Genomic DNA, 19389 nt, shown 5'->3' on the forward strand with positions numbered 1-19389 from the left:
TTGTTGAGGGCGAAGTAATGGTGGTAATTCTGTAGTGGGAAGTGCCCGCTTCAAATTGTACATTAACCACGCCAGATGTTAATTAAAATAATTGTTTGGAACATGATGATAATAGAATGAGCAGCACGTGAATTTAGTAATTGTAGGAAATCAGGGAAGTTGTGTTGGCACTTGTTGTGGTGGATTGAAGGCGCAGACACGTCGCGGTTGACATAGGTGCCAGTTCCCATGGGTGCTCAGGAGCTCAAGCACCCACGGGAAATTGAGCGTTATGTAAAAGTGAATTCATTTCAGCACTATTCATCAATTTATGTGCTGTTAACACCAGCCAACTGTGACTGCAAGATGTTCAGTGAATTTTTTCTATGAGTAGAAAAGCTGTACTCCACTGTACTCCAGCAAACGACAAAACTCTCTCCAAAATTTGGATACAAACTGGGGTCCCCTGTCCGAAACCATGTCCATCGGAAGGCCATGAATGCGAACGACGTGATCAACGACAGTAACTGCTGTCTCCTTAGCAGATGGTAATTTGGGTAAGGAGATGACATGAGCTGCCTTCGAGAATCGGTCCACTACGGTCAAAACGACCGTCTTGCCCAGGGAGGGTGGGAGGGCTGTAATGAAATCTAATGCAATATGGGACAAGGGTCTCAAAGGGACAGACAGTGGTTGAAGTAACCCCTCCGGGGTTCGATTGGAAGTCTTACCACGAGCACAGACTGAGCAGGCCAAAACAAAATCCTGAATGTCGCGAGGCATGGCGGGCCACCAGAACCTTTGTTTAACTAGAAACGTAGTGCGCCCAATTACTGGATGGCAAGCCACATTGGAACCATGACCCCACCGAATAACGTCGGACCGTAACCCCTCCGGCACGATTAACCGGTACGGTGGGCACCCAGACGGAGGCGTTATCCCCTCTAAGGCTGTGCGAACCTTCGACTCAATCTCCCAAGTGAGCATGGAGACAAAGAGTCTCTCAGGTAGTATGCACTCGGGAGACGACAGGCGTTCGGAAAGATAAAAAATGCGAGACAGCGCATCAGGTTTGATGTTCTTGGAGCCCGAGCCGTACGAGAAAAAAAATGCCCACAATTTGGCAAATGCAGCCTCAGCTGCACAGGACCACCTGAGCGTCGTTTTGGAGGAGGTCAAGGCTGTCAGAGGAGCGACTAGTTGGCTGAAATTACGAATGAAACGTCGGTAGAAATTGGCAAACCCCAGAAACCTCTGCAGGGCCTTACGGGAATCAGGGATTGGCCAATCCACCACAGCCTTAACCTTATCGGGGTCCATGTGAACTCCCTCGACCGAGACAATGTACCCTAAAAAAGGAACCGACTGTGCATGAAACACTCACTTCTCCACCTTGACAAAAAGCCCATTCTCAAGCAGGCTCTGGAGCACTCGCCTGACGTGCTGCACATGTTCCTGGAGTGACGAAGAAAAAATCAATATGTCATCCAGGTAAACATATATCTACCATGTCTACCAACTGATCTACCATGTCTCTCAACACGTCATTGACGAGTGCTTGAAAAACTGACAGTTGGACAACCCAAACGGCATGACCCGATACTCAAAGTGCCCCCTGGGGGTAATAAAAGCAGTTTTCCACTCATCCCCCTTCCTTATGCGAACCAAATTATAGGCATTACGTAAATCTAATTTGGTGAAGATGAATGCTCCCTGCAATCTCTCGAACGCAGAAGACATCAACGGCAAAGGATAAGTATTCTTTACCGTGATGTTGTTCAAGCCCCGGTAATCAATACAAGGTCGCAGAGAGCCATCCTTCTTCGCGACAAAGAAAAAACCTGCCCCCGCTGGAGAAGAAGAAGGGCGAATGATCCCCGCTGCTAGAGAATCAGAAATATATTTATCCATGGCCTCCCTTTCAGGAACCGAAAGCGAGTATAACCTGCCCTTAGGCGGAGACGTACCTGAAACTAGATCTATGGCACAGTCATAGGGATGATGTGGAGGAAGAGAAGCAGCCCTGGACTTACTGAACACATCCTTCAGGTCAAGATACTCCTCGGGCACGTTTGACAGATTCACCGCCTCATCCTGCAACAAAACACAAGACACAGGAGAACAGGCAGACACAAGACAAGAAGCATAACAGTTCTCGCTCCACGCAGAGACAGAACTCTGGCTCCAATTCACTGTAGGGTTGTGTCGGACGAGCCAGGGATGTCCCAGGACCACTGGGGCCATAGGTGAGTCAGTCAATAAAAACTCAATAGTCTCTGTATGGTTACCTGATGTGACGAGTTTAACTGGTATAGTGGAGTGAGTGATGTTGGGAAGTGATTGTCCATTAAGTGCACTGACAGAGATCGTGTGACGGAGCAAGGTTGTAGGAATATGGAGCCGGTGCGCCAGAGTTCAGTCCATAAGGTTTCCTTCTGCCCCTGAATCCAGCAAAGCCGAACCGTCATGTCTTCCGACCGCCCATTGCAGTCTTATCGGGAGGAGCGTGGTGGTTGAGGATTGATTCAACGATACTTCACACGACAGTATCCTCAATTCTACTGTTGGGCTTGCGCTTTTACTGGGCATTCTGCCAGGAAGTGCCCCGACACACCACAGTATAAACACAATCCTCTAGCTCGTTGATGCTCTCTCTCTTCCCGAGAAAGCCGAGCTCTACCAACCTGCATGGGTTCGCTGTCGGACAAGTGGTTGACCGTATGTCCAGACAATAATCAGGAAATACTGGCAACAGCTGATGACGAGATCGCTGGTCACGTTGCTGTAAGCATGAATCTACACGGAGAGCTAAGTCAATCAGTCCATCCAAGCTGGTAGGCAATTCCATGACAAATATCTCCCTCTGGACCCGGTCAGCCAACCCATGTAGGAACATGTCCCACTGCGCCTCCTCGTTACAATTGCACTCAGCCACCAGGGTTCAGAACTCGATGGAGAAGTCCGAGACAGATCTTTCACCCTGACGGAGATCGGTCAGCCTGTGCGCCGCTTTGCGCCCAACTACCGCGCGATCGAAGACTCTCATCATCTCCTCAGAAAGTGCGTGGAACGAGGAACAGCAAGAATGATGATTCTCCCACACCGCTGTCCCCCATAAAGCCGCCTTCCCAGACAGCAGGGTGAGAACTAACGCCACCTTGGACTCCTCTGTGGCGAAAGTCTGTGGTTGCAGGGAGAAAAACATTGAGCATTTTACAAGCTTGACACAGGTTAGGCTTACAATGTAGAATGTCTACACATCAGCCATTGTGTTATGTTAGGAAATAAATAGACACATTTGCTAATTTAGTTGTTATAGCACAAAATTAATAAAGAGGGATAAGACCAATGAGAGAAAAAAGAAGAATCACAGTAAAAAAATTGCACATATTTAATTGAAGATATGCCATGAAAGCAACACTATGACTGCAGATGTAGTTATTTCACTCAAGTAACCTATAGGTTTTAATTAAAGTGAAGATTTTGAAATGTTCATCTAATTAATGGAAATATTAAATAATAACCCCATTAATTACAATATATAATAAGCTTAAAAATAACACTTGTAACAACATGCCATTTGGGTCCCTCTGTGCCAGTTCTCCTAACAAAACAACTCCATAGATCTTAATACACAATGTCCACAAATAGATACAGTAAACTTTGATATTCAACATAATACAGTGTCATATGATAGGTCACTATTTTCCAGAGACACAAAATTAAATCAGTTAACCTCAGAACTGTTTTGAATGACTAAATCTCACAAATGCTGATATTCAGATGAAATGATGAACTGGTCGATCTTACCCTACACTTCATATGCATATGAATGGAAGTGAATGAAGCAGTCTATTGTGTGACTACTTTGACACATTTTTGACTTTAACAGAGTCGAGTGCTGTCACAAAGACAGGTGTGATTTCAGTGATAAAACAGTTAAAACCGTCACTATCAGGTAGTAGCAGAGGTTGTGTTATTAAAAAAAAGTGTTATATATATATAAAAATTTTAAAACCTGATGGATAAAAAAGCTATCTGCTCTTTTGTTTCAGAAGCTTCACAGAAAAGAATGAATAAATGTATTTTTAAACAACATAAGCATAGTATAGCAATATAACTGTATATTTTTTATGACAAGCAAAAGGCCATAAGTAATTGTTGTAATGCTGTTAATTTACGTATGTTTATATAATTTATATTTATGGCTGGCATTTAGTTAGGCCTTTAATGTATAATTATTTCATTTAATTTGGTTAAGAAATAAAAAACATGTCGTAATATGTTTGTTGTGTTGCCGCTTATGTAATAGATATTTGTTGTAATAGCACCACGGCTCAACATAATGTAGTACATATTATTTGATATGAGTACCTTTTATTTGCATACGTCCTTTTGCATAAAGATTGTGTGTGTTATTTTGGGAAAGTCATTATGCTGGGGGAAACATGCAAGGTGAACAATTTAAAGTGCATCATTTAAATGCAGCGCTCTCAGTGGGAATAAAACCATCATTGTCAGCAGTGTGTGAGGGCACGTTTGGCATCAGGAGATTCAGGGCAACAGTGTGCACTATTGAACGAGCGAGGAGGGCAAAGACAGAGAGTGAGTCGAGAGAAAATTGGCTTTGGTCACAATTAGGTCTGTAAACTGAGACTGAAGGCTTTTCAATCTCTAGTGGCCTTGGGAAATGAATGGTCTTGTCTCGAGTGACCGGAGACTTTTCTACAATCAGTATTAAAGGATTTAGGAGTTGGTGTCTCATTCAGTGTGCTGTAATAAGTATGATTTGGTGGGTTGATATTCCTTTTGGTCAGATATTGTTCATATTTGATCCAATCCATTGTCTAATTCTGATTAATGTTTGTTGCATCTGGTTGCACCGTAAAGCAACAGAGAATGTTTTTATCCCAACCTGTCCATTATCCATATATTGAAAAGCCACTTGAATCAAAAACAACTTGGCTGCTCTGTATTTATGGTGATTTGTGTGTCGGATACAGTAGCAAATGTCACTGAACTGTCATTTGAAAAATGGCTTTAATCCTCAATCATGCACAATGGCAGTGAGATGCGGCTTTAGACTAATCGGGCTGTGTGAGATATATATTTTTACTGATGTGCTTTGGTACAGTCCATTATATTTGGATTCTGGACCACTGGAATGAGGAAATGGAAAAGAAGATTGCTTATGGGTGCTCATGCTGAATTTCAAAGAGATTCAAAGGAATTATAATGTTACACTGCAACTAGGAGCACATCTTCTTTGAAAAAGATGGTCAATTGTGAAAGTGGGAATATGTGGAACCAAATTTGAAAAGGATAAGTCAACCATCACTATTTCTATGGCCCATACTTATAGTGTTAGGGATTGGAACAAATATGATTGGAAGTTATTGTGCATCGTTTGCACTTGAATGATATGTCAAATACGGATTTTGAGAAAAGGTTTGCTATTAATTTTCAAAGAAATCTGCCTTCTGGTTCTCAACTGACGAACACTAAAACGTGTGAAATTTCATAGACTTACAATGAGCGATATCTTGGGACCAGAATATTATAGGGTTTATTCACACTGCACATAAATGAGATCTGGTTTTCAAATATGTTCTTTAGGACTGACTACACTCTTAATTTGCAAGTGATGAAGTCTGATCCAATTGTTGAGAATAATTTGATAATTGATCATTTGTTGACAATGTTGATAATATATGGTGCACAACGTTAGTTGCATAGGCGGATTAAAAACCATGCTGTGTATTGTAAATAACAATGTTTTATACTTGAAATAATTGTGTAAGTAGTAGAATAACACAAACGCAAATGGGGCAAAAATTTTATGTTAAAAGTTTTAAGTTTAGAAACATTTTGAGTCTCCCTCCTCCCTTGCCTCACAGTGCTTTTGTCCAAAAATGCCTGCTTTCGTCTTTTACATATCAGTGTTGCCAAGTCCACGGTTTTCCCACAGAATTGACTATTGGCAGAATTGGGCTACTTTAAACCCGCCGAAAAACATGTATTTTAACCCCCGAAACGCGATTGAGCTAGTTTTGAGTAGCAATTGGGCTGGTTTTGTTGTGAAAACCTGGCAACCCTGCATCACCTACACACAGTCAAACACAAGTCCGTGGAACTTCAGTGAGGCTGTCAAGGCTATTTTATTCACTTAAACATCGGATGAAGTGATTATTTTTACAGATGATGCCAATGTATTTTTTGAAGAGGCTGCTATAACGTTACCTGCTTGACATAGTAATGTCTACAACGGACACGAACGCTGCTTGAGATTGTCTAATTTGGCACGGTCTCCCTGCTACACTAATAGTAGTTAGGCTTTACTCTGCGTATACTTATCCTTACAAGTACAATTTTAGCTGTTTTGTGTCCCCTTCAAAAATTTATCTTGAGAAATTTTATGTTTATTGTCCCCCCTACTGTAAGACTAAATTTACGCTCCTGGTCAGTTGATATAGTAACGATGTGACAGGATGCCTAGAGCCACAGTTGGCCAATGGAAAGAGTCAATGAAAATTAGATTTTTCTCACTGCTGTGCTGAACTCACCTATTTTACAGCATAGTGAATGTAAAAGTTTACAATCTATCTTATTTTTTTTTATTTAAGGGCGAGCACTGTTTTTTAGCATGAATGTGTGAGGCTTCTAGTGTCACACGCTTCCAGTTATTTTAACTGTTATTAACAGGCCATTATGCTTCTTGATGTTGCAATCTGGTATTTTTTATGATATAATTTTAATTTATTGTTGTAATCATAAACATACTATGTGTTGTTAAAATAGTTTTACCGTTCACTATGTTATTATTCTAGTTCTGCATGACTTTCTGAGAGTTTAGCATGGTAATATACACGGCACATTAATGTTAATGTGTTTGGTCTTGGCAGAATAGATCTGCTGCGGCAGAGCAAGTACCGAGACTTGCTACTGCCAATACATCCACAACATGCTGCTGTGAGCATGAAAGAAATGCTGCTGCTGCACATATAACATACAGGTGGAGCTGGGGAAGTTGGAGGGTTTCTGAAGTGCGCTGCAGCTCCTACAGCAAGCACTAGCTAAGTATTTGAATGTTGAGCAACAAGCTCATTGGCTGCTGATGTGAAAAGAAACCAATCGGCTGCATCATGTAAATGAATGATGTAATTCTAACAGATTGAAGTAGAACCTATGGCCTGTGCCATCTTGAGTTTTGTGACAGAACTTTGTATTTAGGCCATTTACATATAGCAACTTATGAATCAGAAGTCATTCACATTCATAGGAAATAGCATACTTCTACGTTGAAAAATAAATTAAGTTATATATTAATGTAGCTTGAATTACGTTTGCAAACATCAGATTTCTTGTGTTTTTCTGATCAAACTACAAAACAAGTAAATTTAAAGTGGAAATGCCAAAAACTTTATACCTGTCCAAAAAGCAACTTTGTGCTAGGCTATTTCGGCTGTGGTTAGTACACAACTACCTAGAAGCCTCCTAGAACAGGCTAGCAAGCACCTAATGATGCACTAGCGCAACTCATGCTGGTGACAGCTGGCATGGGAGAATGGCTCACTAATATGGATGATAAAAACCACTGCCTTTTGAGGCCAAGGGAGTAGGGTTTATCAGTTCATACTAGCTGGCCTCCATTACACCCACCCCTGTAAACCTTACTCCAATCCAGGTCATGGCACCAGTATAATACCCTCATAACTACTTTCATACCATTCTAACCAGTGTCAACCAGCAAGGGACATGGGAGGCACAAACAAGGGTGCTAAAATCCCAGCTTTACCCGCACAGCTCTTGCTAGCTGGCCTCCCCAGTAAACCTCCCTACCGTCTGAGTCACAGCAACTACTGGCCTTACTAGCTGCATAGCTTCTACTAGTTGGCCTTCTACTAGTTACACTTACCCCAGTAAACTCCTATCAGGGTCATGGCACTACTGCAACTGATCCTACTTGCTACACAGCTCTTTCTAGCTGGCCTCCGTTATGTTCACCCCAGTAAACTTCACTCCCAACCAGGTCACTGCACCACTGCAACTGATCCTGCTAGCTGCATAGCTTGTACTAGTTGATCTCCGTTACACTTATCAAGTAAACCTTACTCCCATCCGTGTCACAGCACCACTGAAACTAGTCATACTAGCTGAATAGCCTGTACTAGTTGGCCTCCGTAACACTGAACCCAGTAAACCTTACTCACATCTGGGTCACGGCACCACTGCAAGTACCACTCACATTGTCTTCAGAATATGTAAAAATCAGTTTGATATTGACTGATATGGATAGACTTCATGCTTTGCAGCAGTTTTAATGCCTACAACAACAGTAATTATATTGTTTCTTACACTTCTTTCTAACAAATTATCAGCCTTCAGACCAAAAGAGAATGGGTCAATCAAGTTCACTCTCCTCCTCTGCACTAAACCCTTAACAAGACTTTAGTTCCCAGCATGCCAAGAACCCAGTGGGCGGCCTATAGGCTCACAGATGGAGTGACATTCTGGTTCTCCAGAGTGATACAGCTGATCACTACAGAAATAACCTGCAAATTTTTTACTAACAATACCATGATGAAGAAGAGAGCAGACTAGATAACCCTCATTCATTGTCATTTGGCCTCATCATTAATCATTTGTGTGAAGCAACTCCTACATGAGGGCTATATCTGAGAACAGCCTGTGAAACAGAGCGTTGGTAGGGCCTGAATATGTAGGGAGGTGTGCATGTGTGTGTGATTCACATACAGAACACACTGTGAGTCTGCGGGGGGGGGGTTATGGGTGATTCTGGGCTGAATCCTAAATCCACCCCGCCTAGATTACCAGATACATTTCTCTTCTGCATGTATCCAAGTGAAGACACAGGAAGTCTGCGTTATACAGACACCCACCACTCCTCTGAATTATATATCAGTGGCTTATCCATAATAATACCCACCGCGCCCTGTGTGCAGACTGTGTGATAGAGTGCCTAAGCCTGATGGATTGCTATGATTTCACCAGCAGCAGATAATTATTTTATATATTATTTTTATACGTAATTTTGTTTTTACTTTTATTCAGAGCAATTTCATTGTACTATAGGATTAGGGAAAAGGATGAAAGACATTTTGAATTATTTTTGTATGTTGTCAATGCAACACAATTTAATAGACTAATAGAAAGACATAGATATAGACATATATAATGTTAATGTGATTTATATTTGGCAGTTAAGTTTGTCATTATGAGAACATTAAGACAGATTATATTAAACTTCAATGGTTTAAACTCAGTATTAGTATACAGAAAAACACAATTAGATTTGGTTAGTTTATTTTTCTATTTTTCTATGGAAGTCCCAGTTGAGCAATTTTTATATGAAATGTGTTAGTAAAAATGTATGTATTATTTTATATATTTAAATATATTTTGTTTGTAACACTTTAGTATAGGGACCAAATCTCACTATTGACTAGTTGCTTATTATCATGCATATTACTAGCATATTGGCTGTTTATTAGTACTTAGCACATATTCTGCATGGCCATATTCTATATGCTTAATCCTACCCAATACCTAAACTTAAGAACTACCTTACTAACAATTAATAAGCAGTAATTAGGAGTTTATAGAGGCAAAAGTCATAGTTAATAGTTAGCTAATAGCGATTCATTCTAATACTGTGTATTGTTTTATTGGTGGGCATAAATGAAAATTATTAAATAAGATAGCTTGTAGTTATTTACTGAAAACTGTGGGAAAAGTTGCTTTTATTATTGTTAACTATTAATACATAATGTTTTTCTTATACAAATGATATAATTTATTATAATTAAATAAAAATATATATATTTTTATTCAATGTGTAATTTTTACCATATTAAATGTTTAGATTTAAATAGTTCTTCAAGTGGCTGAAAAATATTTATATATTGTATTTTGAGCTACTGTATTTATTATTGTTAACTGAAACTCAAACTAAAAACTATTTAAAAGATGTTTTTAATTATTGAAATAGAGTGGAAATAAAATAAAATATTAGGTGAAAACATAAATGTAAAAATCGTAAAAAAATAAATAAATAAATAATAATAATAATAACAATGCTGTTTGAGTGAAATAAATTAAAACTATATAGAAACATAAAAAGTAATAAAAATGCCAAATGCACATGAAAAAAGCATTGATACTTATAAAACATTTAAAAATAAAAACGACAGAATTCAAAATATTAATACTACTATAATAACATATAAAAAATTGCAATTGCCCAGCCCTAAACATCCCAGTGTGGTGCTTAACTTCCCTGTAATAAGTGTACTTTTTACTTTGGTTTGGATAAAAGCATCCATGCAACTGGTGTGGTTGACCAGACGTAGAGTCCTGTACCTCAAGAGCTTGCATATCCATTTTAGCCCAAGGCCATTAGGAGAGAAGTGCCGCGATGATGAGTCGCCGCAACTGAAAAATCGATAAGCACCATATGTCTCCCTTATCGTGCAGTATTAATGCGATAGCAGCGTATGATTCATCATGCTAGAGCAGGATAAATTAGAGTGTATATGTCCATATGTCTATTGCTCCACTGTAACATGATGTAAAGACCCAGCATATGGGAAAACAGCACCTGAAGAAGGTATTCATTTTGCACTTCATAATTAGAGACCTAACTACCATTTATTGTGAAATGTAACCTCACTGATCCTGAATAATTTAGGGCTCTATCTTGTGGTGTCATACTGTATGTATCTTTCCCAGATGTGTTTGGTAATGTAGATTAATTGGAGCTGAAGTCCGACTCTATGCATCTGAGATGTCTATAACAAACGCCATTTACGGTATACATATTGATGTCATTTTTTTTTTTTTTTTGAGCTGTGGCACTATTAACTGCTTTTTCAGTGGGTATCTCAAATGCCTCTGGCGCATGATTCCTGACATTCATTAGAGATGTTCAGCTCAAATTGTAAAAGGTCAAATTGCAGAGTGGGCTCTTAATTGGCCTGCAGCAATCAAAATGTTGTTATGTTCTTAATTACTGCATTAATGGACTCGTTACATTGCTCATTAGATAGGAAGATTCAAAAGCGAGCAAAATCCAGAGGAATGATGTGAGGCTCTGTGACATTGTACAGTTGTCTGGTTATGTTTAAGTCTACAAAGGTCTGCAAGGTTATATCAGTAAATTGTCTTTCCTTACACGTTTTGAAGGGGTTTACGTAATGCTTCTCTCTTATGGGTATTTTTGGGATTTACTGTATCGGCACATTCTGCATTGTCAATTCCAGTTTGTCCCTAGTGTACTATTGAGGCCATCATGATTTATATTAGCATTTAGCGCTGTGGGACAATACATGTGAGAAATCAGACTGTGATCATTTACTATATCTGTGTGGGGCAAAATCCTATACAGGAATAAGATGAAAAAGTCCAACACGCATTCAACTCACAGAATAGTCGAGAACAAAAAGCACATGTCCAGGATATTTTTTAAAAAGTACAAAACGTGATCTCTCAGAGATAATTTCTTAAGTAACTCAATTTACGGTTATACTTATGTTACAGGCATATTTCAGCCACATATTAAAGCAATGCCAAGGTCACGAACTGATTACATTTTTACCTTGAGCACAAATTACAAAGTTGCTTTGGATAAAAGTGTGAATATAATACAGAATCTGTTTTATGGGGTTGTGGTGCTTATGTGGGAAATGTGGGTTCAAATTTGGCTTGCAACCTTGTTCCCCTTTCTGTTCCACATCACTTCTAGGCATTTCTCTGCTTTCAGCAGGATCAACAGCACTGAAAAATCTCTGTTCCAATCTAAACGAAATCAAACTCAAGCTTAAGTGCTTCATTCCGTAAAACGCTGCTACACTTATAGACTGTAAATGTTGTGAATTTGTAAAAAGTTTTACTTTTTTCTGAACCACGCTTTTGACTCCAAAACACGTGAAACAAGTCATCCCCATCTAACATTTCCACACTTACTTAAATGTCATTTTTAAAGCGCAACACCTCATATTTAACCAAATGGTCCTCTAATGGGCTCCTATCATTATAGCATTACCAGTCGATAAATGAAATGTTAAGTGCTGTGTGACATTTCAGAAAGTCTCTATTTGTAGCTTAGCTTTAAGGGTACTGGTAGGTAGAGATAAGGGATGGTTTCTACTATGACTGTATTAAGTTCATTAGGGTCTTACGTCTTTGTTTTTGATGAATGTGAAGATAGACAAAGGTTGATTGAGTTTAAAAGTATGCTTGATTATAAATTAATGACCATTTAGCTTGATGTTCACAGAGTGGACGATCAATGGTTAAACACCTGTAGTGACCTTCAAACGTCATGATCTTTAGGTCTAATTTAACTTTAGTTACCTGCTATTTTTGTGGGAATGCTTTTAACAGTGTTCCTCCTCAAAAGGGTAAACAGCAGCCAGTCTGATGAAACAATCTCCGCATGTTTGCATATTCTGTGTGCAGTTGCATTTCTGGAAAAGCTGTGGATATTGTAAGTTCTGCTTCTCAATTTTACATGCTCACAGCGCACAAGAAAGCATTGTGTTCTTCGACTGACCCAAAAATGTCTCGTCTTGTGTTTTGATATAGCAACAAGCTTGATGAACAAAGGATAACTTTTTGTGATGCAGCATAAGAAACTAAACCTTAGAGATTTGTCAGAGAGAATTAGGTTATTTTATGCGCATTAGCTATTCCCCATTGTTTGCCGCAAACGTCTAATGTCAAATTTGACCTGATATGACTCGGTGTAGAAAACTCTCTAATAATTCCACAAGTGTTCATATGTCTGCATGTTAGATGTTGCCCAGTTTATCCCTTGCACCTGGATCTGTTTTAACCTCCGATCATTGGCCACCTGCAGTAGAACACTTTCTTGGCCCCTGAGAGCTGCTGGGAAGTAGCTTCCTGTCTGCGATGGAAGTACAGGCTCATGTCCCTGCAATAATCACAGCCTGTCTAGATAGTGACCAATCACAGCTGGCCGTTAGAGCAGTCTAATTGCAGAGAGTGGGACTTCTGGCTACTCTAAACGTGTCACTGCCAAGACCAACGTTGCCAGCTGTGGGACAGTCACAGCCGCAGGGACTGTCGCTCATACCGCCGTCTCCTTGTCAGATGGAGTGGTCTGATTATGTCAGAGTAGAAGCTCGGCTCCAAAGTTGGATGTTAAATGTGGTTTCAGAGCCACGTGTGAAAAAGTGCTGGGAGTCTCTTGAAGTGTACTGCCAAATGATTGTTCACAAGTAAGGTGCGAAGACATTTTGTCGGCAGCTCTCTTCCTTCCAAGAGCAACAACACCAAATATATCTAAACACACAATATTATCCAAACGCGCCTGCATCCACATGCCCTTACGACCTTGAAAATAACATTCACAATCTGCTCCATTATTCCCCACTGCTGTCTTCTTCAATTCTGCAGTAATTTATCTCGACAAATTTTATTTGTAAGAGTCTTAGATAAAATAGATGCTGCTATTGGAGAAAAGCACCACCTAAACATACTAAAACACGGGTCTGCATCATTAGGCAGCTGTCAGACTGCTCAAGCCCAAGGAAATGTTGGGATGACTGTCGGGGCATCTGCAAGTCAGCCGTGCAGAGTTGCCGCCTTTCCCAAAAAAAGATAGAAAAGGGCGCAAGGTCAAACCGAGGGATTTACGCTGCTGGAATAAACTGCGTTGAAGAAGTCAGAAGGATGTTGGAAACCAACCATTTCATCATGTCGACTTCTTTAAGCTCTGGGAAAAAGAGCTTTGTCAGACGTTGGCATTTCACGGAGGTTGTGACAGATTGGAGCTAACTCTGGGCATCTGGCAGGCTTTCGATTCTTTTTTTGGAAATGTGGATGCGGAGTTTTGCCAGCCCCTGTTGGCCTGCGTTGAATTGATAACAGTTGTCTGTGGGGTTATTCAAACCTTTGTATACTTGTTTCTGTCAATGGATTTGGGATAATGTATCGAGCTTGACACAATTGTGACAGAATAAGACGTAGTACAAAGTCTCAGCATAAGTGAAATGAACCAGCGCATCAGGAGATTGTTGTATCAAGCTCTTTTTGAGAGTAGCATTTACCTCTTCATTTGACCTCAGTGCAGAGACAGATTTGACCACTGAAGGAAGTTGATTTCAGACTCTGTGTGGGTGAATCTTTTTTCTTCCTCTCAGTATCTTTCTTCTCTTCTCCGTCATTCTTTTCAACGCCCACATGCCTATATGTTATCATTGTAGGGTTTGAATGGAAGCGTTTTAGAGTCTAGGCATTGTACCATCAACCCTCGGATGCGGTACAAACAGCGACTGTTCCTCGTCTTGGCAGCTTATCATCACCTTTGTGATGTTCGACGTATGAGTGTGTATGTGTTTGTCTTTTCTATAAACAACAAGGGAGCACGTTCTTTTCTTTCATTCCTCCCTCTGTGTCTGAGTAAGATATGGGCTGGTGGAAATGTGTCATCTGTTCCTAAGCTTTGATGGTCCTTGTCTCACTGGGTTTCGTTGGACTCTATCAGCAGGCCCATGTGTAGAGCGAGCCCAGACCTGATCACCTTTCCTCCCTTTATCCAATTCTGCTGTGTCTCCGTGCCAAAAACCCCCTAAGGCATTTGCCATCTCCACAAACCCTCTATTCATTCTCTATTCATAACTCAGCACACATTCAGAAGGAATATTTAAACAGTCTTGACACATCCTGTAGAAAGATGCTGTCTTGTAGTGTCAGATCTTATTGTTTGGAGACACGTTGTCTTTTTTTTAACATTAATGTACATCTAAAAGCCTTCAAAAGTTGAAACAATTGTCTCTGCTGACATGTAAGTAAATCCATTTTTCTGATTTGACATGTCATTGTTTGCATGCAACAATGTTCCCAAAAGGACAGTAAACACTTCTATGAAGAATTCCCCAGTGTTACAGAGTTTATAGAGACCAAACGCGAATGTCAATATACTTTTGTTGTAACTAAACCATGTTGGGACACACTATACAATTCATAGCATGATGTATGTTGTTAAAGTGCCCATGAAACCGACTTTACTACTGTACTTTGACATATTTCCAATTGAAACGACTTGATGAATAAGAAAAAGGGTGGGACTTGATTTTGGATTGTGAGCATTGCATATCAGAATAGATGCAGATCTGTGTGCAACTGGCTCAACTGGCTTCAAAATTACGATCGCACTTTATATTAGCTGGCCTTTAAACATTTAAATTAATCATTTGATGCAATGCATTTAAGTAATTTCTGTAATACATGTATAATTACACTGTTGACCCATGCCTTACACCTTAACCCACCCTTAAACCTACCCATACAACAAAATCTGTCCCTATCCTTACCCGTATTCCAGTTCAATAGCAGAAAAAGTGTTAAAATATGAAAACAATAAGTACATTGTACTTATTTTTGATGTAAGTACATAGTAGTTAAGGCCACCTTATATAAAGTGTGACCAAAATTACAACGGCAATTAAAATGTATTACGGCAAAAGTCTCAGTCTCTCTTACTTTTTTCAAATGATACAATACAAGTGAATTGGGCCTTTTTAGATGGTGTGAGGTGATGAGTATAAGGTGACCTTTCTGTTCATCAGTCTCTCAGCTGCCGCAAACTCTTCTTGGAAATTGCAAACATAATGGATGAATGGCTGCATGTGGCAGACAGATGGAAAGTGTTGAAACTCCAGTTAGAGGCACAAACAGCTTCAGTTTGACGGTGACAGTCAATCGCAGTTTATATTCAGAACAGTGGGAGTTTCAAAAACGTTTGTGTAACAACTGTGTGACTAAACTTATGAATAATACATAATGTAATGAATTAGTAAGCAAACATAAGTCCTAAGCTTCACCTCCAAGGTATTTAAAGTTCAAAAATCTCTTAATATTTACAAAAAGACACTAGCACTAACGTACTATGACATTAATAATTTGCTGCATTTTGTGCTTTGCTCAAATCTGGTCAGGGTCCAGAGGTTATTTTCAAGAGACACCCTAGAAATTCAATTCCCTCAGAGTATCAGGACCTAGATTTACCTTTTGATCCGAAGGATGTTGTCTTTTACTACATGGTTTCCACATCATATTGGGTCTTTAGGACCCATACAGATCACAGGGTGGGCACCCCCTGCTGGCCTCACTATGTCCTCCAGCACCAACCTTATTTTCACCAGATCTCCCATTTAGGTATTGATCAGACTCCAGGCAAGAGTTACAGAATGCATATTCTTTGAAGTACATAAAAATACCATGGTGCATAAACAGTTGCTACGTTTACATGCAACCATATAATCCATTAGTAATCAGATAGACTTAAACGCCTTCATGTAACACCATAATCGATCTGCATGAGCTCGATCTGAATGAAATTTCAACCGGATTGGAACTGGTGGTGTAGACCTTTCCTGATCTGATCGAGAGTGCATGTAAACACTTGGATTAAAAAACAAAATTGGAAAGTACTGAGCATGTGCAATGAGGTAGAAATGGCGTAATGATGAATGACGCGTGGAAAGAGCTGTTGTTTGTGAAGAATGAAGTGTCATAAATGACTGTCAAGTTATTCTAAAATTCTCCTTCCACTCATCATCTGTGAAGTGGAGCAGAACAATATCCCATCAGTCCTGCAGTACGGCACAAAGCTCCACGTGCTCATCGTCTCCTAATTAGGACCAAAATAGAAAAATATCAAGTCTGCTCTTTAAAACAAAGAAAATATTTTTCTTTTTTGTTTTGTTTTATTTTGTTATATTCTTTTATATTTAATTTTCAGTTCTCAGATTAAACACTAAACATTTATATACCACTTTTCTCAATACAAGTTGTTTGAAAGTAACTTTACAGCCAGTAGTTGTTTTTGTTTTGTTTTGTTGTTTGTTTGTTTTTTGACCATCTAACAATAATAGAATTTGCCTCTTTTATATGCAACTTTACAGACAATAATTTTGTCTCTTACCTTACTTAATTGCAATAGTTAGTTGTTGTTTTGTGTTGTTTTGATCCAACAATGAGTAAAAGAGTAGAAGTTTCAGTTGGGATGATTTCAACTGAAACAAAAAGTGTACATGTAAACATAACCATTGGTGATTGTGTGACAGACGTGTAATGCATTACACATTTACAGTAAATATTTTTTATGAATGGTTCCACCAACATAGTGTTTTAAAACAATGCTGTTTAAGAACTTTAGCGCATGCACTTTAGTACATGCAGAAACATGCATACATTTTTGTTATATTCTTTGATATTTAATGCCTGCTTGTTGACTTTGAAAAGTAAACCCACACTGAGGAATATTTGGAGTAAAAAGTGTGACGTCCCATATTTATTGTTATAATCCTTGTTTGAGCAAGAGGGTGTCTTTCTTTGTCTTTTAGTTATTTGGCTGTATCTCCCCAGGAGCAGGATTTTTATTTTATATTGGCATACTGTAGATTATTTTTGCCCATTTTTATGAGTTGCTCATTGCATCAAGATTGTTATTTCTTTCATTACTTTTTCATTTGAGATATTATTTTTATATGCCTAACCCTGTATGTTTTTTAAACAAACAAAAATAAAATTACCTTTGTTTTTTTTTTTTTTGCTTTACCCGTGTCCTGAATCCTTCACTCAACCAGCTCCATTACACATGCTGAGATATTACCATCTGATACCATCACTTCACATTAAAACACGTTTTCAGGCAATGTGATTGCTGGAGGTTTTTCCAAAAGTCCTTTTTACCTTATTGATTAGTTAGTTATTGATGACTAATGATACGTTTTTATGTCTCAGCATTAAGGGACAACCGGATTGAACTGGTTCGAGCCTCTTGGAAGGAGCTGACCATCAGCATCAGTGATGTTACTCTGTCTGATGAAGGACAGTATACATGCTCACTCTTCACCATGCCTGTCAAGACCACCAAGGCTTTCCTGACTGTGTTAGGTAAGACCTCTCATCCTCATCAATCAGTGCTTTTAAGGTCAACACACTCATCACTGATCTGGGGTCAGTGAGTTTTCTCCCATCACATGATCTTGTTTTTGCACTTTTGTGGCACAGGGAGTGATGTAAATGAGAGAATTTCACACTGGCTGATGGAGCCATTAGATGTGTCACTGTGTGCTGTGGTTTATGATCAGCTTATGCTAGAATCTGCAGCTCTCACTCTGTACACTGTATGTTTATATACCACTTTTACCTTATTTTTATATACAGCTTTTCACAATACTTATTGTTTACAAGTACAAACAATTAGTTGTTGTTGTTGGTTTTTTGTGTTTGTTTTTTATACAATACATATTATTTACAAGTACCTTTCCAGACAATTTTCAGGTTTGTACTTTTATCTTATTTTTATATTCAACTTTACAGATTATAGTTTTGTTTTGTTGTGCATTTTTTTTTTTTTTTTTTTTTTTTTAAACAATGTATTTATTTTTATGCACAGCTTTTTATAAAGTACATAATGTTTACAAGTACCTTTACAGACGGTAGTTTTGTTGTTGTTGTTTTTTTTTGTTTTTGTTTTTTTATTATAATAGTTCTTTTTTTTTTGTAAACAAGTACCTTTTATAAACAATAATTGTCATTTTTGTTTTGCTTTGCTTTGTTTTGTTAAAAAGTAGCCCCACAGTGGTGGGGCTACTTTGACCTTATTGTTATATTAATAAGGCTTTACAAAAAAATAGTTTTGTTTTGTTATGTATTTGTTTTATTTTTGTTTTAAATAATCAAACAATAGTGGGGCTACTTTTTATCTGTTTATAAACAGCTTTTTATACAATACATATTGTTTACAAGTACCTTTACAGACAATATTTTTGTTGTTGTTGTTGTTTTTTCTTCTTTATTATAATTGTTTTGTTTTGTTTACAATTTAGTTGTCATTTTTGGTTGTTTGTTTTCATTTTATATTGTTTTGATCAGTCAACAGTGGTGGGACTACTTCACTTTAGTTTTATATACAACTTTACAGACAATAGTTTGTTTTGTTCTGTACTGGTTTTGTTTTGTTTTGTTTTAAAGGGGTCATATGATGCGATTTCAAGTGTTCCTTTCTCTTTGGAGAGTTACAAGCTGTTTGTGCATAGATAAGATCCCTGAAGTTGCAAAGACTAAAGTCTCAAAACCAAAGAGATGTTCTTTATAAAAGTTAAGACTCGTCCACGCCCCCCTAAAATAGCTCATTAAACACGCCTCCACATGCCTACATCACAATGTGGGGAGATTTGCAAAACACCACCCAAACGTATACGCAAAGAAAGAGGCCGTGATTTTTATTCTCGCTGTAGTATTGTTGCTGCTGCCGGCGCCATGTCCTGGAGACGCTGTCTTTCATTGTGAAAGCGAAAGTACTTTGTTTGGGCTTCCAAAAGAGGACACAACTAGAAATCAGTGGTTAAGATGTAT

The 19389-nt window shown here is 38.7% G+C and overlaps 1 protein-coding gene across 1 annotated transcript in view; it reads left to right on the top strand.

Annotated features, from left to right (window-relative positions):
• The window catches only part of LOC306854407 (cell adhesion molecule 2-like), a gene marked incomplete at both ends in the record, with an annotated part of 261564 nt that overhangs the window by 212495 nt on the left and 29680 nt on the right, over positions 1 to 19389 (top strand). Inside the window, one exon of the mRNA XM_079392371.1 lies at positions 17770 to 17922. Coding sequence (XP_079248497.1) covers positions 17770 to 17922 — 153 coding nt within the window. The remainder of the gene's footprint in view (positions 1 to 17769; positions 17923 to 19389) is intronic.

This window comes from Barbus barbus (assembly GCF_936440315.1).
Source record: "Barbus barbus genome assembly, chromosome: 34".
Classification (NCBI taxonomy): domain Eukaryota; kingdom Metazoa; phylum Chordata; class Actinopteri; order Cypriniformes; family Cyprinidae; genus Barbus; species Barbus barbus.